Raw genomic sequence first — 21,681 nt, 5'->3', positions numbered from 1 at the left:
CTGAAGAGGCATGTCAGGACAGATCATCTCTTCAGGAGAATGATGATGAGGTTGAAGAGGCAGCAGAGCAGAGGGATGATCTGCCTCAAACAGCATCTTTGCTTACCTTTTCCAGAGCTGGGGGCAGCGTGTCCGCTCACAATATGTCTCCATCAAAACTTTAGGCTCACAGATTGGCACATGAGAACAAGAAGGAAGAAGACTAAGAGGGACTTGAAAGTCTAATTGGTTGCACTGGTCCCAAAAATAAATACAGGTGTTCAGGCTCTAGAAGAATAAAAGGCGGCGGCTGCCATGGCTGCAGAAGAAAAGAAGCCAGACCTGTCTGTGGAAGAGAAAAAGGTGACATTTGCTCTTCAGTAATTGTGGCTGCCAGCTGAGGAGAGGAAGGCAGTTGCAGGCTAAGCTGCTGAGGGGATGCAAGGAACAGCCAAAATATCTGCCATTCAGAAAATGTATAAACACCTATTATTCAGCAAGACCTTCTGCATCTAAACTCTGGAAAACCCTCCCTATATCGATCTCCCGTCACAAGTCACACCTTCTTTTCTCTAAATCTTAAAAAGACCTGGCTCCTTGCCCTTTAATTTTCTTAGAGGGTTAACACTTCCATCCCACTGACTGTGGTACCGTTTCAGCATCTTGATGCCTTTGTTCGCGCTTTAAAAGTTGGTTATTCATTCATTCTAATACCTAAAATTTTATGAAGATCAACTTTTGATAGACCTCTCTCACCAATCCATGAAATATTACATGCACAATCCATGCTAACTGCTCCCCCACACCCCTGCAGTGACTACTAGGAGACAGGCTAGCCTTCTGCAATTCAAGAAGGCAAAGCAGAATCTCATCCACTAACTGTTCATACCTCATACTCTTCCAAGCCAGCCATTACCCACCCTCATGCCACTTACGTTTTGCACCTTGGAATTAGAATCGATAAACACACTAACATCAGGACCAGCACATTCTGCTCATCTTTGTGAACGTCCTGTGGAGAATGAGTCACCTGTGACGTGTTCCGAAGTGGAAGGAAGGTGACATCACAAAGCATCACAAACATCCTATATTATACAAAGTGAGGCCAAAGTGGACATGACCGACCCCATTTGCATTAAACATGAAATAAATAAATCAGTGTACAAGTGCAACAGGTCTAGTTACCATAATTTATCTACAAAGGCAGTCATGACATATGTACAAATGCTTACAAATCTGAGACAGGAATAAAAGATACATTTCACATATGTACATATATAGATTCCAACAAATATATTCTTTAACACCGCTTGTAAAAAAAAAAAGACCAGAGTGTTAAAATAAATGCAACGTTTTGAACCCTGCAATGGAAGCATACAACTAGTGCTCAAAGTCATATCACTCATAACTTTAAAATCAGTAGTGAATGTGTGGGTGTAAAGTGCTTAGTGTCTGGAATTCATACTATATATTGCTTTGCCAGAAGATATCACTGAAATCTTACCATATATACTTCTACCACCCATCTTTTGCTATGTAGGCTGCAGGTGTAAATAAATAATTTTTTGTTATAATCTTTGGGTGAATTCTGGCTTTATAAGGACCCTGAAATAATGAGAACCCTGTCTCTCCACTGTATTAGTTATACCCCACAATAAAGCATGTGTTATATTATGATATGTTTTCCAGTACATCGACGTAGCTACTACATCGTAAGGAAACTCTAGGTGATGTAGTGGGAGGCAATGTAGTGTAAGCAAAATTATCGTATGTCAATATTATCAATCTTTATTTAGTGTCACAGAATCTGGTATGTTACAGTATAAGCAGCAACCCCCTACCTGGCTCCCGGGGGACACATTTGGATTCCTGGGATCTGTTGCATGACTTTTAGCAGTCTACTGTAATCCCTTTGGTATACATAGAGTATGATTTAGGATTGTAGAGGCTTCCCCCTGAACTACACTGCACATTATGCAGAAACACCTTACATTGTGCCCTCTTTTTGACTGAAATTAGTGTTTCAAGATACTCACTTTATACATTACCTTGGCGGGAATGTTTAGTAATACACAATTCTCTTGGCATGGCTGGAACGCTTACCAATTCACAAAGGATTACTTTCAGGATTCTGATCAAGCAAGGGATTTAAGCAGAGTTGTCTACTCCGAGTCCCAAGTCGCAGAAAAACTTATGCCGAACAGTATATTATTTGTCTAAGTGCATTGTTTTTCAAACATTACATGTGTGTATAGCTTGTGTTCTACTATTTTTTCATCTTTTTTACATGCTTTTGAGCATGGAATAAGGGTCTGGCTCATTTTATTTACCTCTTTTTATATGGTTATTTATCCCCTCCTCCCTTTTATGCATGAACCACTTTATGGATCCAATTCTTCCAGTGTAGACATGTTTCTTGCTTGTTAATCACGTATTTTTTTGCACATTCCTCTTTATGTATTATCTTATGTATCTGATTAAACTTTATCTGCTGTGATGCAATGATTCTATATTGATGGTTTTTGTGCTGTGCACTTTTTTAAAATTATTTTTATAAGCCGAATAAAGAATTGATTTGATTGTGTATTGCATGAAATATGGAAAAGGTATGTTCGTAGGGTAAAGGACGGTCTGGGAAATGTACATTTGATTAATTTTTACTACTTCATGAAAAAATATTTGTATTTCAAATGTCTGTCTTTCCTGCACACCACATTAAATCTGTTAATACAAATGCAAGTTCCCATAATTTCTTAACCACCTGCTCCTCAACGCATATGTTGTAGTGGCAGTGGCAGTGAACACATAAATGGGGTAAATACACCGCAGCGTAACCCCAATTGCTCGTCTGACACTCTAGGAACACCCGTAGGTCGATGGCGTTGCATAGATGCAAAACAATACCATGTGTTTACCTGGCCTGTGGGAGTAATGCCACACAACTCCTAGAAAATTCAGGCCTGATTGCATGCTATATGTGCACATAGGTACCACTTGAAAGTACCCATGTGTAAAGCACAACTTTCAGAAGCAAGTTGGACTTGAGCATTTCTAATGCTCTGTTAAGCTGCACATATATGTCTAAATTCCATATCAAAATCACCTTTCGTATCCACCATTAGGAAAGACATTCAAAGGTTTAATAAAAACTATATGGCAGGGGTCTAAAAATAAGTGTATGTTTTAAAAGGTGTATTAATGTATGTTAATTGACAAAATGAGAGGACATGCAGAAGTGACACTGAGCCTCCTTTCACATAAATGAGGTAAACTTTTCTCTCACCTGTAGGCTTTCAATACATTCCTATTTGCTGCTCAGAGGGCATGGGAGAGCAAGGAGTGTAAACTCCTCCATGTAAACATCCCCTGTTATTTTCTAATGCTGCCACTGAGGCTAGGGTTAGCAAGAGTAGTACCAGGGAAATCGTCTCTCAACGTGTGTGACTGAAGTAAGGCTACATGCAGTGCTTAATTTGTCCCACAAAAAATAAGTGCCAGAGCCCTCATCAGGCGGCCTCCACAGCTTGCACCACCCTTTGCCACAGGCAGCGTTACCAATGACAGTAACTACACAACTACTAACCAGCACACTGCTACAAGTGTGACAATTCAGACTTATCCAGGCACCGAAAGCTATAAAAATGGCCTGGGTGGCAGGTATTAGTTGTTTTTAATGTATACTGAATTATTAAACAATTGCTGTTCTCCTCATCTCTTAATTATACAACCAGCACCACCATGTGGCACTTATTATAAGTGCAGATGCTGACAATTAAGTGCAGGTGCTGAGCACTGGAAACCACAGGCTCAAATTAAGCACTACCTACATGTTTTGAAAGGGCAGATTAAAATGCATTCTTGCTGCCACGCCAAGCCACATGCTGAACAAGTTCTCACCGGGAGCACCTGGTTTCTTTCCGTTTACTTGTTTTTCAGCAGTATGATGACGCAAAGCTGGTTCAGGGGGTGGGGGTCTATGTTCCTTAGCTTAGCTTGATGAAGGTGTATTTAGTTTTGTATTATAAGAACTGTTTTATAGAGATTCTCTGGCTTTTATCTGTGTAAAATGAAACTAATGTAATATTTGCTACATATATCCCGAATACCATCTAAGCCTTCACCAGAGTTTCACATAAATCTTCTGGCTTTGCATTAGACTACGAAAACAGTGTGGTCAGACACAGTCGCAAGAACGTGTGTGTTGTGATAACATTTACAAACTCTTTATACAGTACACAGTACCAGTACATAAAAATAGGTTCTGACATGTTAATCCCTTGTTTGTAAGGCAAAAATGCATTCTGTCCCCAAACCTATTCAACTAGAGGTATACGAAGCAGGTAGTAGTCCTTCAATAAATCTTTACATCAGGTTCATGCTCATTAAAAGTCAAAATAACCTAATATTTCTTTGTGTGCGCAGACCCTGACTTGCTGAATACACTGGAAGTTAGTAGACATGGATTATATTTTTGTTCTCAAAACACTGACAACACCTTGATGGCAACAGATATTGTTCAAATGGCAGCTACCAAAACAGCTCAATAAAGCACAGTACAAAACCAGATCTGCAGTTGTACCATGCCAGTATATAACTGAAACACAGATGAGGAACAAAACCAGTACACAGTAGGTGTTTGCTATTATGGTTATTGCTATGCCAGCTATAGCAATACATAACAGCTCACTGAAGGATATCATGTTTTCCAACACTGAACTTAAATATTTGTGATGGGGCATATTTGTGTACAAGACTTCCTTAAATTGGAACCATCAGAGGCAGAGAGTTACTGGCGGATATAAACCTCCTTGCTCAATTCTCCAGCATCGTTACGCTTTTTGGAAACCACATCTCCGTCCCTGTCACAATTCCGGTCCCTAGATTTATGGCGACTGCGTTGTTTGTTGCTCTCGTTGTGGTCCTGCTCTCGGTCTTGGTCCTTTGACCTATGCCGTGATTCCTTATGCCTGCGTTCGCTGGTTCCGTGTGTCTCTTCTCTGTGATTGTGTTCCCTGTGGGATTCATGGTGGTCACCTTGATCCTCCTTTGCCTCTAGGTACACTGAGTCTCTGTTGTCCTCTGTATCAGAGTCAAATGTTTCTTGCCTGGACAGGCCTCTGGTAATGCCACTCCGATGATTGTGGTGCTGCGCTGAGGAGGAAGAGCGGTGCTGGGACCTCTTTGTAGGCTCAGGATGTGTATCCTCTTCCTGGGAGGTGGTTCGTTCTAGCGCTGCATGATCATTCTTCTGATCTCCTCCTTGGGATCCCTGTTTAGATGGGAAATTCACAGTATATTAGTGTTACTTCAACTTAACAGACGCAAATATGAATTGCATATTTACATATGTATATGTGTCTATGTATATATATTGATATATATACACACACACACATATATGTATGTGCTATAAATAGCACATATAAATACATATATAAGTATATGCTACTTATATTTGAATATATAGATTCACACACTTACTGAGAGCAGCTAAGCAACAGAACAGAAATGGACTGCAGGAAAGCATTTTTCAACATGATTACTCTGTGAATCATTTAAAAGGATTTTAATTTTGAGCAATATAATCCTAGTTAAAGGACCCATACCAACCCCTAAACAGTAATACCATCAGCCATTTAACAGTGCTTGCCATTTCAAAGCACTGTAAATAACAGGAGTTACCCTTACCCAAATTAATGATAATCTATCAACTTCTTAAGAATGAAAGGCTGAGTAGACTTTTCTGGGATTGAATCTCATGACCTGTGGATCACTCACACATGGCAGCTGTGAATATCTAACTCACTGTGGCAATCGCGATTTATGGTTTGGTAAACACTTTCAGAGCTTCCTACCTGGTAATACTAGTATGAGACACTACCAATAGTTATAGCTGTAATATTCAACTGGTGATGCAGTTGGAAAATGTGGGAATCTAAAAGGTATGCATGTCCTCTGAAAGGGAGAGTATTCTTTTTACATGGGAATATTTGTAATAATCAATGGCCAAGAGTTCTACGAATGGCTACGGTAAAGACGTTTACTAAATGTATTCATATGCTGCAAATGAACTATGTACTAATAGGTCTGTTAACAAAATACTGAATTGTAGTGTGTCGCAATTCACCTACCTCATGAATAGTAAGGAGGTAGGTCATAAATTGCGGCCTATTACCATTCGCTGCCATCACATGGTGAGGGTCAGCAAACAGCCCTATCTGTGATTCCTTTTAAATGAAGCTAGCATTTTTTTTAATGCAACTAGGGTACCTTGAAGAAAAACTGTATGCGTTTAAAAAAAAAAAAACTTTAACAATATTTTTTTTCAAGAGTAGAAAGTGTCCTATAGAACGCTGCCTCTGATTTATTGAATGAGAAGGTTTGCAAAAGCTAAAACCCTTTTGACATCTGGTCATACTGTAGTGTAGTTCCTATATTCCCAATAGGCTCTGCACATTGGAATAACATAACCGATAGTTTAGACGTAGGACTGAAGTCGTCTAGGTCTCTATTGAATATGTTAGACTTAATTTGTGAATGCCAGCTAGCTCAGAGGTCACTAGAAACTTTCTCGAATACACAAGCAGGTATTCGTTTCTGACAACCATATAACATGACAACTTTGTTCCTCAAGAATAAGGAATATATCTCCAGAGTTGTGGAAACAATAGATGGCTATTTTACTCAGTCAATCGTGCATGCTTAGTTTCACCAGAAGTGCAGAGAAATAGAGAGACAGGCGTTTTCAATAAAAAGGTTATTTATTGAGCAGTCTTCTTTCTCATGCAAGAGAAGTGAATTGTTACAATCGCAATACTTGCCGTAAAGTGTGTACAGTAAATAGAGTATTATGAAATAATACTGTAAAAGCATTTATATGGTTTCTAAGCCATAAGATACTTAAAATGGATAAAATACATACAATGATAAAAGATGACTAAACGTACTTAACTGGTGCTTCTAAGATACGCCTACCCCGGTGTACCTAACCTAAGCCTAGTACATGGGAAGGAGTAAGTGAGATGTAGCTTGTGCTAAAATAGTTTCTGCCAAGAATCTATCCAAGAATTCTCTAAGGGTCTAATCAGCTTTGTATCTTGTTTATAGAATGTAGGAGGTCTTGTATCTCTCTCAGGACTCGATCTCCCAGTAACCCGCAAGGGTAGCCGGGAAACACCGGAGCTGGATTTCTCGGCAAGAGGAAAAACAGCGTCTCTCTCAGTGCGTCAGCTGGAGGGTCGGCTTCCTTTGGCACTCGCTACAGCCGGGCGTCGGGCAAGTAGTTCGTCGATTTGCTCCAAACCACCGTGTGTTTTGCTAGGGCAAATGCTGGTATATTTATACTTGGAAGGTGCCGAGTTTGACGTAAGGTTGGACATAATACGTCACTAAGAACTCGCAGTTCTTTTAGGACTCCAGGAGTTCTAAGACAAATCAATACAGAAGCAGGGGAAGTCCCGGACTGCTGGAGGTTTGGTCTCTCCAAGAACTCCTTGTGATTTCTAGGAATCTGTGGAAGTAGCCATGCCGTATTTAGACTACATTGGCTGTGTCTAAATATGGTTATGATTCTGATGCCTATATAAGGATATGATGAGTTATACCTATATAAGGGCATGAATCAGGAAAATTACACTAGAGCCCTAGATTCATCTACAAAAATACAGAACAGGCTTTCCACAAGCTCATGGAAATGCCTAGTGTTAATTAGTTCCACATACAGTGCATGGGGTAAGTGATAGGACTGTGAATGATCATTAAGTCAAGTATTGTCCTTTTGGGTACATTTTGCTTTTTCCTAAAGTGAATCCCATTCCTGCCTGTCCTTCCAGAATTTGGGAAAGCTGCATTTCGATTTCATGATAACACATATAGGGTCTCAGAGAACTAGGAGGTTGACACGTGCACTTCTACTTCTCGCTACTTCTCTGGGCCACATCATATCTCCTCTGGCTACTATGCTGGTGCTGGAAAGGCAGAGCAAGATTTTGTTAATCCATTCGAATTGGGTTTCAAGTAATGAGAGAAGCATTACATATGCACACAAATTATAAGTGTAGACATAACAAGCGGGTTACATGTCTGACCAACCCTATCTGCAAGCTTTTGGTGGTCATCTCTGAGAAGCCTAAGGTCTGTGGCTGGGGCTCCAAATGTGTTCTCCATGATGACCCTAGAGTGTTCTATAGCAGATAGCACTTTATCCAATTTCTCAGACATAGTAAGGGCAACCTTCATGTCCTCCTACCCCCGAGGGGCACCCAATGTCAGAGGAGATTGCCTTTTTGGGCCAGTGCCTGGGACCCGGTAGGAGTAGTGTGTGTGTGTGTGTGTGTGTGTGTGTGGGGGGGGGGGGGGGGCTAGTGGGCTATGCTTAGTGTTAGGACTAGGTGCCGGTAGGAATTAACTTCCTTAGGGAGCCAGTGGAAAGTCTCTTCTTGCTGTAGGCAGAGGCGGGTAGGGAGGGGGGGGGCAACCAATGGTGTGAGATGGTAAGGCTAAGTCCTTCCACAGAGATGTACCACTTCACAGCTCAGAATTAGTCTATACTAAGAAACCCACGCCCACTTCATGAGCACAACACCAACTCAGGCCAACCATGTTCAGTCCTTTAGATATTTTATTTGACTATTCAACTCTAGCTGTATTCAGATCATTGATTAAAATCGAAATTGGATCTGAATTCAGATTTGACAAACAAGTTAATCATCTTCAGTAACACTCTATGTGGTGGATACTCTATCTCAAAATTGATTCCTCACTTTTAGAATATTCCACAGGTACCAGACTGGATCTGGAAGTTTTTTACAGCAGTGCTCCCACAAGGGCTCCACGTCAGCCTCATTCTGCCCCAGAAAAACAGAGGAGAGCAGCATACTGGTGCCACACCTGCACCTTTATAACAGTTTCTTGATTGATTCTTTCCATGCACAATTGTTTGTATCAGTTTGTACATCTTTAATTTGGGGCTTTTTTCCGATGTTAAAAGAAAATCCCTCTGCAAAATGGAGAAATGGGGAGGGGGAGTGAGAAATATGTGGATAGACAGAGTATCCAACACTAAAGGTAAGTAACATCTTCTGATGGATGTTTCCAATTGAACATTCCTTGCCTTTAGAATAGACACCAAAGCAGCACCCCACCCCCCCAAAGTGCAGGGTGTGTGAAGAGGACTCAGACTAAAAAGTCCTGCAGGATGGAACAGGTGAAATATCCACCCTGTTGGACCTGACTGTCAAGGCAGAAGTGCTTTGTAAACATGTGCACGGATGCCCACGTCACGGCCTGGTGGATGTCAAGAACAGGCACACTACAAGCCAAAGCAGTGGATAACAGCCATGGCCAAACATGCCTTCAGTCCTTATGGAGGGAGCTTCTTAACCAATGCGTAGCAGATCTTACTGCAAAGATCTATTCACCTTCCTGTTATCTGCACCTCGTTACTTATTTTTGCCTAAGAAAACTCCACAAAAACCGATCCTCTAGATCTAGGTCTTTGGTGTGATCAATATAAAAGCTGATGGAGTCTCTCCTCCTCTTTCAAGGTGTAAGGCTGAGCAAAGAACCTTAAGCAAAAAGGCTGCCCTGATTCTCAACACCAGTTTGTCTGGAAAAAAGGTGGTGTCGGGAAGCTGCACTGACAGAGCTTGGAACTCACTCATTCGATGATCTGAAGTTATTGTAATAAGGATGATAGTTAGAAGAGTCAGAGGATGCAATGAGTATCTGTGCATTGGCTCAAAGGGAGAAAACATGAGGAATGTCAGGAACAAATTAAGATCCCACTGTAGGATCCTGCATGGTTTGGGAGAGAATACAAAAGATTTTGTAGAAGGATGCCCGGCTGTGAAAATTAGATCCACAACCTCAGAAGGTAGAGTGAACGTAGTCAAGTGCTGCTGCTTCATCTTCATACATGGTGGTGTAGATTATAAAGTTTCAGATGCAGAACTTTGCTCTCCTGCTGCAACAGAAGATCCTCCAAAGTGGCACCTTGATTGGATGAAAAAAGCTCATGCCCAGAAGTTAATGGTACTAAAGTCTCCTGGCCCAATCCGGAGCCACTAGGATGACTTGGGTCCGGTCATTCCTATCTTCTTAATAATCTGGGGCAGGACAGAAATCTAGGTTTCCTTGGTGCTGGACCCACAGACTTCAAATCTCCCTGCAGAGTCGGCATATGCAACCTGGTGAAGTGAACAAGCAGGATGCATGAGGTCAGCAGGCCAAGAGGCTTCTGAGCTGCCCTCGCCAAGATCAAGCAGCAATATCATAGCCCGAAAGTCGTGGACTCATTGTGAGGGAGTAAAGCCCTAGAGCTGCAATTTGTCAAGAAAAGCTCTGAAAAAAGAAAGCCTCTGTAAAAGGAGTCAGATGTTACATTGGCTTATTGATTGGGAACCCTAAAGATGTCTAAGGGTCTGCTGTTGCCTGGACATTGTCTATGACTGACTGCGGCAAGCCCGCCTTTAATAGCCAGTGATCGAAGTAAGGCAAAACTGGTAGACCCAATCACGAAGATTGGCAGCAGCCACTTTCAACACTTTTGTAAACTCCTGAGGGGAGCTGGTAAGACAGAATGGGAACACAGCACACTGAAAACGCTCCTTGTCTGTCTTGAACTGCTGGTAATGCCTGTGGGACTGCAGGACGGACTCACAAAAGTATGTGTCCTGCACTTCCAAGGCAACCATCCAGCCTCCCGGATCCAGGGCAGAGTGAACGTGGGTAAGTGTGCGCATTCTGAAACTGTCCTTTTGAAGGAAGGCATTCAGAGGGTAAAGACCTAAAATAGGATGAAAACCTTCATCTTTCTGCAACACAAGGAAATAGCATCCCTGCATCCAAGGCTGGCACCCTCTCAATGGCCTATTTGGTCAGTAGAGCTTGCATCTCTTGAAGCAATATGGATAGGTGCTCCTCTGAATGCCAATCTGATGTGGAAGGAAGGTTAGGTGGGTCGAAAATGAATCCAAGTCCAAGCTGGACAATCTGAAGGAGCCATCTGTCAGATGTATTGAACTGCCAGCATGGAAGAAAATGTCTGATCCTTCCTTTCATACAGTGGCTGTGCATCGCTGAGGCAAAACAAAAGCAATTTGATGGAGGATGTCCCATGGGCGGAGCAGTGTATCTGGTGACCAGCAAGATGTCTGCTTGATCCCCATCCTCAGGCACGAAAAGAGTGACTTGACTGCTGAGTTGGTGGCAGGGCCAGGATGTGTCTATTCACAGCCCTTTGAAGTAACCTCAGAAGGATCAGGCTGGTGAGAGCTCTGATTTCTTTAACACCATCGCTGCTACAGCAATTCCCCCTCTGTGCTGATGATTTCTGAATCCCATTGTTCATGACGAGCTTAGCTCGTCATGAGCACACAAGCAGTGTACTGCATGACGAGCTGAGCTCGTCATGAGCATGGAAGGGGTTAAATCACTTGAAACAGAATCAGGTTTTGCACCATCCACGCGTCACAGCGGAGCACCACACTAGTGCCCACCACATTCAGTTTTATCCAAGCAAGACATATTTAATTTTACCATGGCCATCTTGATGGTTTAAGTTAAAGAGGCCTGAAACTCCTCTGAGAATGCCAGCAAGATCTCGTTGGCCATATTGCGAGGGATGTGCGTATAAAAGCCTAAGTGGCGGAGCGCATTTACTGACCTCAACACCAAGTTTGCAGAAAAGAACCTCTGCTTCCTGAATGTTTCAATCTTTTCAATTCCCTGTCTCGAAGGGATGTAGGGTATCTCTTAGGGTTGACTTTGCTCGTGGATGCTTGGACCACCAAACTCTCAGGAGTTCTGCTTTGTGTGCATTGGCACTGGTCTGTGTTGCCTGGCCACCTGCCTGTTCACTGGTGGGCAAGAAGACTTTTCCCTCGAGTACGCATAAGGGTGTTAGTCAGGTCTTCATTAAAGGGAAGCAAAGGCTGGCCTAGGGTGCAAACACTCACTGAGGACACTTTTTAGGTCTTCAATTAAAGGCAGCTGTGGGTCTAGAACCTCAACTGCACATCCAATCACCATGGCAAATGATGCACACTCCTACCTTTGAGGGTCCTTGGGACAACACTAACCTTGTTCAGGGAAGGAATGCAGCCCTTTGACTTCCTTCAAATCCATGTAGATATCACTGTCATCATAACATGGGGGTAAATCCTCCTGGTCATCACCACTGCCCTTATCAGGCACCTGGGCACCTAGCCTGCTACTTGTCTGTGGCATCCAGTTCCTGCTTGTTCCAGCCTGATTCAGTTACCACCTTTTAACCAAGTGACGCCACCGCTGCCCGGGCTTTTCCCGAGTGGTTTCTCCTGCTCACTGTTCTTCCCCCCAACAGAAGCCACACCCACCCCACGACCTACTTAATTTGCGCTATAATGTGACAGTACTAGCAGGCACCTGGGCATCCAGCCTACCACTTGGTTGTGGCCTCCAGTTGTCAGGTGATACCACCGCTACCTGGGTTTTCCTGCTCATTGTTCTTCCTGCCAACAGAAGCCCTGCTCGCCCCAGGACCTAGTTAATGCTGGCCGTAGCATGACTGCGTAGTGAATGTGTGCAGTGAGTGCACCAAACGCAAGCCTGTCTTCGCCCATCTGCGCCTGGACAATGCCCTGTGCCAGGAACCATGGCCCCACGACCATCCAACAAAACACCTCAACCGCAGCTGCCACCGGAGTCATCAAATGCTACCACTACTCCTCCGCCATCCTATGCAACCTCAACAACACACATTGGCAAACACACTGCTGCTGCGCATCCCCCAACACCACGGTGGGAAATTTCTCCTGCACCCATTGTGATTTCACCTGCGACACCTCAAGAACCAGACACCGCTATTCCAAACAAGTGATGCATGCCACCACCACCACCCCACTCCAACTGTCCGCCTTGCTCCTTACTTCTGATCCTTCGGGAAACACTCCACTGACATCTGGGGATTACTCCACAGCAACACACATGCCCTTCTCTTCCTGACCGAAAGATGGCTTAACCCAGCCTCCAACTCCAACATTGCTACAGCCATCCCACTACCTACAAAATCATACTGAATGAACAGACCCAACTACCAGGTGGAGGGCTCGCAATCATCTACAAAAGCATGATTGACTGCACCACCTCCAAGTATCGGAGACCAACCTCATGGAACACCTCCACTTCAAAACACGAACAAACTACAACATCACTCTTAAGGGAACCCTAGCACTGCACCCCACTGTCCTCCCAAGCAAAATCCTGCAACCACATTGCAGACTTATTAGTTCCCCTCTCCATTAGATTAACCAACTACATCCTCCTTGGGGACCTCAATGTCCACCTGGAAGAAACCACAGACCCCAACTCTAAAGCCATCGTAAACAGGTGCAGCAACCTCCTGGGACTACATCATACATTTCAAGATACCCCACCAGAAAACCCCAAAGCACCATGAAGACATTATGGAAAAATATCCGAAGAAAACTGGACCACGACCCTATAGGAACGCCCATGGAACCACACTGGAAACCTTGATGTCGACACCAAACTCTTCAGTAAATGGCTCACCGTCTGTGCCAACCACTCTCCCCACAAATAATACCTCGAAAAACAAAAAACAACCCTTCTGGCACACAAACCACTGCAAAGAACTTGACAGAAAGTGGAGATTTAACAAAAACACCACCGCAAGATCTCTACCAACATCAACTATGAGACGCAAAGATAAAGGCCTTAACTCTGACTCAAAGCCAGCCCCAACAAAGGAAAATGACTTTTCACCATTGTCAAGGAGTGCTCCAACTCTGCAGCTATCAACAACATCATCCCAAGTACTCTGCCACTACCTCTCAAAATTCTTCAAACAGAAGATTGCCAAGATCTAGAACACATTCAATCCACAGTCTACAGATATTTACGCCCAGAAGGACACCTCCCTCATTTCCAAGCAGCAGCTAAGCAACTGGAAGCCCCTCTTGAATGAACACACCACCGCCCTGATGAATACTATCCACACAGGCGTCTTTCCAGACCCATATCCCCACTTCATACACACACTTGGAGGAACCCTCATCTCCCACATGCTCAACGCTATCATGAAAACCTCCATAACAACATTCCCGTCTTGCTGGAAATATACAGAAATCAACGCCCTATTGAAGAAACCAAAATAATGATGTTTTCTTATTCAGTCCTTTCTGAGGTGTAAAGAAAAATAATTCAGTTGAAAGACCTTAATGTTATTAGTTAAAAAGTTCTATGAATAACTTATAATAGAGTGGACCTAATGTAGTGCAACATTGGTCTAGGTCACGCAACTAAATATTGGCACGCCATTGCTACATTTATTCAAATGTATAATAGTTTATTTAATAGAGGATTGATTCTACGGTCTAGTCCTTCTGTGACTTTTTAAAGAGAACACTTTTGTAAATTATAGTTTTAATAGCTGATCAGGCCTCTCAATACTTCCCACATATAGTGATATGGAAGCAAATTTAAGGGAAGGATAATGAACTTAGCTTCACTATATTGAGTGAGAGTTCTGCGAAGGGTTTTAAAGTATTCAGAAATGGTTGGCGCTCATCAAGTAGCGATGAGAGTAGAAAAGAATACAAATGTGGAACGGTACTGCTAGATCAGGGAGAACCCAAAACTCCTGTAAAAGAGTGGGGTAAAAAACCACCTCCACAAAGTTTTACAAACAAGTCCAGAGCACACGGAAAGAGTTCCTTGAAACGTAATCATAAATGTAAAAGAAATAAGATCGTTCACAAATGGTTGTTTCTATTTGCATTTATAGGTGATCGTGGTTCTCCTTGCAGAGGAGATCCAGAGAACATGAAAGCAGCCGACACGTATTTTGGCAAAGCGGGTAGTTACCCGTGACTCTTCAGGACTGAATAAGTAACAAAATGGGCAGTATCGGGGGACCGGTGATAATTCCAACCCGGTCCAGGTCGGGTGAAAATGAAGAAGCCAACTACAAAGCACGAAGAGGAGGGCTTGTACTGCAAGTTGCAGTGGGAGGGAAGAGCTTGAGCATGGAAGCCGCTAGGGAAGCAGAAAAGCTGCAGAGTGCAGGAGTTGCCACAAGGGTCTTCCGAGGCAGACCCGGGCCATAAAATGTTGCCCAGCTACCAGCTGAGGCAGAGGGCAGTCCCACCCACTACTCTGGATCGTGAACAAACTGCCTAATATGTAAAATGATGGTGCAAGGAGGGTCAGGCAAAATAGTTTTATAATGCCTTCTTACGTGTGATACAAAAGGATGTATGACAGGTGCCACTTATAAGCATTGCTTCAGTGCATTACATGTGGTATGACTTTTGCCCTTTGTCCAAGTGATTTATGAATCCCTGTGAAGTCATGACAAGAGCCTAGTGGCACAATATTATATATCTGATTGTGATCTAATGTGTTTTATGAATAATACAAAGGATATTTTAATATAACCTTGTGTGGAGTTTCTTCTGTGGTGTGCCTAGCGTGTCACTGTTGTGTATGTTGCGCAAACGCTTTACACATTGCCTCTGGGATAAGCCTGACTGCTCTGCCAAGCTACCAAGGGGGTATGCAGGGGTTATCTTCGGTGTGTAAGCCCTTACCCTGAATAGAGTAGTGGGTTCTGCCCGTCTTAAGTGCATACCCTAGCAAACCAGAAACCCTATTTCTAACAGGGTAACATCTCAATTTTACACCCAAGATTTCATTCACATCAAAATTATGTAAAACAAATCATATGTTCTATGATTGTCTGCACTCATAATTGGTACAATTTGATCATGCACACAGCCTTACCTGAAGACACTTAAAATAATCAAATATGTAGAATAATTAGTAAATAAATAGAATAAGCACCTGTAAATTGGTAGCTGGAGTTGAAATGCTAGGAATCGTTGCTGTTGCAATCATATTTGGATGATGTGGATTTGAAGGGTTGCTGCTGGGAGGATGGGTCGACTTCCAGTATGCTTCCATATAGTCCGCAAGATGTTCACATGCATCTTCCAACTGGTTTTCATCCAGAATAACATCGAACATTTCCTGTCACAGAAGACATTTTACAATACAATGAATCATACTATTTCTATGATTACAAAATACAGGCATCCTGATAAACAACAGGATTCTATTTAATAAGAACTTAGTAAATCATTTTAGATTGTTTTAGGGTGGACTGTGTTTAAACAAACTGCATTAACTACAAAAAACAAGTAACGCAATGTTGTTACATTTACTATACGCATTCACAGACTCGCTAAAGCCCTGCAGGTGAGCTATTCAGCTGCTGCAACTGGCCCAATTTACAGTAACCTTAATCTGATGCCAGTGAATTGATGTTCCACTTCTGTCTCCTTGCAGTGGATTGTCCTGCAAAGTTCAGTTGATGTTGTACATTATGGTAGCCCCTGAAAGGTTAGTGGCACAAATCTGTGGATCTTGCAGTCTGTATGCAGCCTGCTATGGACATTTATTCAAATAAGAAGTGAGCTCCATGGCTGCTGTCACCCTGGGCTGGGAGTTGGCTTTGCAGTATAATACATTCATGCATGTTGGTTTGAGAGGGGCACAAGGTGACAAAAGATTGACAGTTCTTTCCCAGGGCCAAGCTAACATGCAGCAATCTATTTCAAGCTGCCGCTCTGTACGCATTTCCCTGCAGACATCTTTGAACCGTAGAAGTAGGCTGCTAACTTGGTAGAGCAGCCCCTTGGAGACATAAAGGCAGTGCTGGTTTCTAGAATTACCTTGATGCCTACCCACCAGGCAGTAAGGTTCTGATGACATAATGATTATATGAGAGTCTTACTGTTGCCTATGCCTGCGGTAATATTGGATTGGTAAACAGTGACATTTAGGATTTAAGAGGAGTGTGACTTTATGTTATGTTATGTTATGTTAGCTGTTTTTGTACCGCGCACAGCTGCCCCAGCAAAGGGGCGTCCTGGCGCCAAGAAAGGTAAACACAACATCGCAATACTGACCATCTTTTGAATTAAATATTTATTTGTGGTCTCCATCAGACTAATTCCTAAATCTGCACATTTTCTTAAATAACGTAGAATCTTTTAGACAGAAGCCGATGCATATATAAAATTATAGATGGCTAACAGTGAATTACAGGAATGTTTTAATACCGAGGCGTTCTGAGTGACATTACACAGACAACGAGAGTGAAGTTAGAGTTGTCTATAATATCACTCAGAACCCTGAGGTGAAACACCTCCCTGTAATTCACTTCTCACCCATCTATAATTTTATGTTATGTATGGCCAACAAAATCATTTACACTTGCTTTGAACTGCTACAAAGGGGCAGAAGAGTTATGTGTGAGCCATACATACAATAGCCTCTCTTCCATATCAAAAATGTAAAACAAAAATGGTATGGCCTCCTGCTACCAACCCTCACCCCTCTCTGTGCCTTCTCCTCAAGAAGCTGCACTCCATGGTTTCCAGCACTGCTCTGACAAGCTCTTAGAGGTCCTAGCCAGAGCTGCCTGAAATGCCTTTATTCATGCAAGCGGCTCTCTAACAGGGCCAAACATAATTTAATAATCCCAATGTAAAGACTTTCATGTGTAAGGAGGTTATCTTGAAAATCCAACCTACTAAATTGACATGACCAAGCTGGTGAGCATACATTCAGATGAAAATGAAATAAATGGGGGAAAAACCTCAAAAGACATTAGGGCCGATGTGAGAAAATAAAATCTCCTGCAATATTCTTAGAATACCTAAAAATCTAAGAACTGCAAGCATAACCAAACAGGAAGCAGAATAGAAGCTAGTGAGACACAATGATTTGTAGTAGTATGACACAGAGAAGAGGGGATGAGGAGGTGGAAGGAAGAATAAAGAGTCTAAAGATGAAGAACAGTTGATAAGAAAAGGCAAAAAATGTGCTTGGGGGTATTTAGCTCCAGTCAGGCTTAATAGACTTAGCCAAAGATTTTTCACCATAAAAGGCATCCATCAAGTTGGATTCATGAATTTAGATTTGTCAACTTGATGAATGACATTCATTCAGCAAATTGTATTGAAAATAGTTATTATAACTGATGCTGCATAAAATGTTTCAAGTTTGTTTTCCCTCTAAGAGCATATCTTCGTTTCCCTCATACACAGTGTTCAATAACTATTAATTTTCAAAGTACAAAGGGTCATGTACCCGTGCTGCATTTAGTGCTACAGCACAATGAAGTACACTTGAATTCTATAAAGCCCTCTCTTCCCCTAAACCCCAGGTAGGAGAGAACGACCAATCACAACTGAGTTCAAAGAGGCAAGAACAAATTACATCTGTATGGTCATAGCAGACAGCAATTCAACTGTGTCCCCAATCAGAAAATCAAAGTGCCAAGAGACAGGGCCCAGCCCAGCCTCGCCCGGCTTCGGACAGGCTAGTTCTGCATCCCACATGTGTCCCACACCGGGGGGAGAGGGAACACCAGATATAGGCGCCCATCTGGCACGAGGACTAGCTGCCCTGCCATTGACAGAGTAAATTGCAGCAAATTATGGGAAAATCTGCTGGAGTTTGGGCTAGATGAGAATTTGGTAGTCCTTTTGCATATTTGCACTGTGGGGTGAATGCTACCGTAAGGTATGGACCAGGATGAGAATGTACAGTTACTTCCAATCTACAGCGTGGTGTTTGCCAGGGCTACGCCCAGGTACTCATCTTTTTTCTCCTTTACATAAATGGGTTAAATGACACCCTACAGACTTCTGGGAAGAAACTCCCAAAGATTAAGTCCACCTTAGTACCGATTCTGCTCTATGCAGATGAAGGTGTGGGGTTATCGCGTACATCTAACAGTTTGAGGGTTATAATTAACATCTTTGGTGTCTTTATGAGCAATCTAGATTTTGGTTTAAACATTTCAAAAGCTAAATGTATGATATGTAGACCGAAGCATGTAAAACTGGTTCATTCTGGATTAAAGGTAAGCTTACTGAGGTGGTCACACAGTTTCCCTATCTTGGAATTCAGTTTAACTACAAACAAGTTGATGGCTCCCTTGTATAGCGAACTGTTGTTTGCTTTTTTTTCATTCTGCTGGGACCTTGTCTGATTTTGCTAAACGATTAGGCAATAAGACTTTTAACCCTTTTGGTGCTCATAACGGAATGTTTCCGTCATGAGTACCAGAGCTCCTGTGCTCATGACAGAACCATTCTATCATGTGCAAAGGTGCAGTATATCCCTCTGCAGCAAATGGTAGAGGGATTTCCTTTTTTTTGGGGGGGGGGTGGGTGGGCCCCGGGAGTTGGGGAAGAGCTTCCCCAACCTCCTGAGACCCATTTCTTATTTTCAATGTAATGAATATCTCGCACATGGCATGCTGTTGTCATTATATTGAAAACAAAACAGAAACTTAGTTTCAGTTTCAATGTTTTGTGCTCGTGGAGCTATATCAATTTCAGGATGCACCGAAACACTTGGGAGAGGTATCATTGGAAAGGAGAGAACCTCTTCTTTCCAATTGTACCCTTCCCTAATGGTTCCCTAGGAGCACGATCGCCAAGCAGAGATCCACCAACTAGCCATCAGGGAGGGGGGAGTGGCCTCTAGGGAAAGGGCCTTTGCTCTCACATTAAATTTTGACACAGACAGTCTTTCTGCCCCCTCCCCCTCCGGGAGGCAGATGGGGCAGTAGCCCCCAATCTGACCCCCTCATGTGGGGGGGGGCATAAAGCACCCTAGATGCCAGGGATTACTTTTTATAGGCGAGGGGTGGGGGCTGCCCAGAATGGGCATACCAATGCCCCACTCAAAACAAAATTCTACAGCCTTTCAGCCCCACCCGGTAGGCAGATGGGCAGAAAGTCCACTATGCACCAGGGATTTGTTTCTTTCCAAAGCTCGGAGGAGGGGCACGCCAGTGCGCCCCCCCCCCCCCAAACAAATGCCACAGTCTGTCTGCCCCTCCAGGAGGCAGATGGGGGTAGTAGCACCTGAAATTGCCACGGTCTTTCTTCTTTCTGCCCCCCCCCCCCGGGAGCCAGATGGGGACAATAGCCTCTTATCTGCCCCCCTCGGGGCAGAAAGCCCAGCTAGGCACCAGGGATACATTTATTTCAAGATTCAGGGGTGGAGGGTGCCCAGAATGGGTATGCCAAACAAAACACTTTTTCCTCACATTTCTGTGATGGAAAGTTCTGGAATCTGCATGGGTCCACAGACTTCCACCCACCCCACATCCCCAAAGTCTCCTGATAAAAAAGGTACCTCACTCGTGTGGATGGGTAAAGTATCCACGACAGATAAGGGCCCAAAACGTATTGTGGAGACAACAAATTTACCGACCATAAAACAACCTGGTTTTGCAAGGAGGGGGCACCTGGGTTTTTGGCCCCGGCTCAGCTGCCAATTTGGGAAACCTACCAAACCCACACATTTCTGAAAACTAGACGCCCGGGGAGTCCAGTAAGGTAAGGCTTGCGTGAACCCCCAACGTTTTTCCAGCCCAGAAACCCCAACAAACCTCAAATTTAGCTGAAAAAAATCAATTTTTCCACACATTTTTGCGTGGGATCAGCGTGCCAGCACAAATGTCCTACCACCCAGCATTCCGCTTGTTCTCCTGAGTAAAATGATACCTCACTTGTGTGTTTGGGCCAAAGGCCTGTGACTGGGAAGGCCACAAACATAGGGATTAAGGGTATAGCACCACAAATTCTAAGTGCTACTTTAAAAAAAAGTGAGGTATCATTTTTATCGGAAGACTTTGGGGAATGCGGGGAGCATGAAATTGTGTGGATCCACAGAGATTCCAGAACTTTGCACTAAAGAAATTTGGTTTTTTTTTTTTTTTTTACAAAGTTTGAGGTTTACAATTGATTCTGGGTAACAGAACCTGGTGAGAGCCACAGAAGTCACCCCATCCTAGATTCCTCTGGATGTCTAGTTTAAAACATTTATAGGTTTGCTAGGTTTTCTATGTGCTGGCAGAGCTAGGGTTCAAAATCTACAACTAGCCACTTTGCAGAAAAAGGGTCAGTTTTCACTGTAAAAATGTGGTGTGTCCACATTGCGTTTTGCGCAGTTTCTTGTCGTGGGCACTAGGTCTACCCAGACAAGTGAGGTACTATATTTATTGGAAGACTTTGGAGTATCCGGGGTGGGAATAATTTTGTTGATTCACACAGATTCCAGAACTTTCCATCACAGAAATGTGAGGAAAATATGTTTTCTTTTACAAAGTTTGAACTTTGCAAGGGATTCTGGGTAACAGAACCTGGTGAGAGACACATAAATCACCCCATCATAGGTTCTCCTGGGGGTCTAGTTTTCAAAAATGTATAGGTTTGCTAGGTTTCCCTAGGTGTCAGCAGAGCTAGGTTTCAAAATCTACAGCTAGGCACTTTGCAAAAAAATTGTCAGTTTTCACTGTAAAAATGTGGTGTGACCACATTGCGTCTTATAATGTTTCCTGTCGCAGGCACTAGGTCTGCCCACATAAGTGAGGTACCATTTGTATCTGAAGACTTTGGGGAATGCAGGGTGGGTGGAATTTTTTGGATTCATCCGGATTCCAAAACTTTCAATCACAGAAATGTGAGGAAAAATAGGTTATTTTTTTACAAAGTGAGGTTTTCAAGGGATTCTGGGTAACAGAACCTGGTGAGAGCCACAGAAGTCACCACATCCTAGATTCCTCTGGATGTCTAGTTTTTGAAAATGTATAGGTTTGCTAGGTTTCCCTAGGTG

At 43.1% G+C, this 21,681-nt stretch overlaps 1 protein-coding gene across 5 annotated transcripts in view; it reads right to left on the bottom strand.

The window, feature by feature from the left end:
- Nucleotides 1-1,155: 1,155 nt before the first annotated feature.
- The window catches only part of CACNB2 (calcium voltage-gated channel auxiliary subunit beta 2), a 1,003,604-nt gene continuing 983,078 nt past the window's right edge, over nt 1,156-21,681 (bottom strand). For 4 of the 5 annotated variants that reach the window (XM_086941951.1, XM_086941954.1, XM_086941953.1 and 1 more), the window contains 2 exons: nt 15,823-16,008; nt 1,156-5,248 (listed from right to left, as the gene is read on the bottom strand). In XM_086941951.1, coding sequence (XP_086798077.1) covers nt 4,766-5,248; nt 15,823-16,008 — 669 coding nt within the window. In that variant the 3' untranslated portion in view covers nt 1,156-4,765. The remainder of the gene's footprint in view (nt 5,249-15,822; nt 16,009-21,681) is intronic. The other variant, XM_086941955.1, reaches the window with a different exon arrangement.

The sequence above is a fragment of the Lissotriton vulgaris genome, chromosome 10 (assembly GCF_964263255.1).
Source record: "Lissotriton vulgaris chromosome 10, aLisVul1.2, whole genome shotgun sequence".
Classification (NCBI taxonomy): domain Eukaryota; kingdom Metazoa; phylum Chordata; class Amphibia; order Caudata; family Salamandridae; genus Lissotriton; species Lissotriton vulgaris.
The sequence above is the reverse complement of the archived record's forward strand: the minus strand, read 5'-3'. Positions and strand labels throughout refer to the sequence as shown.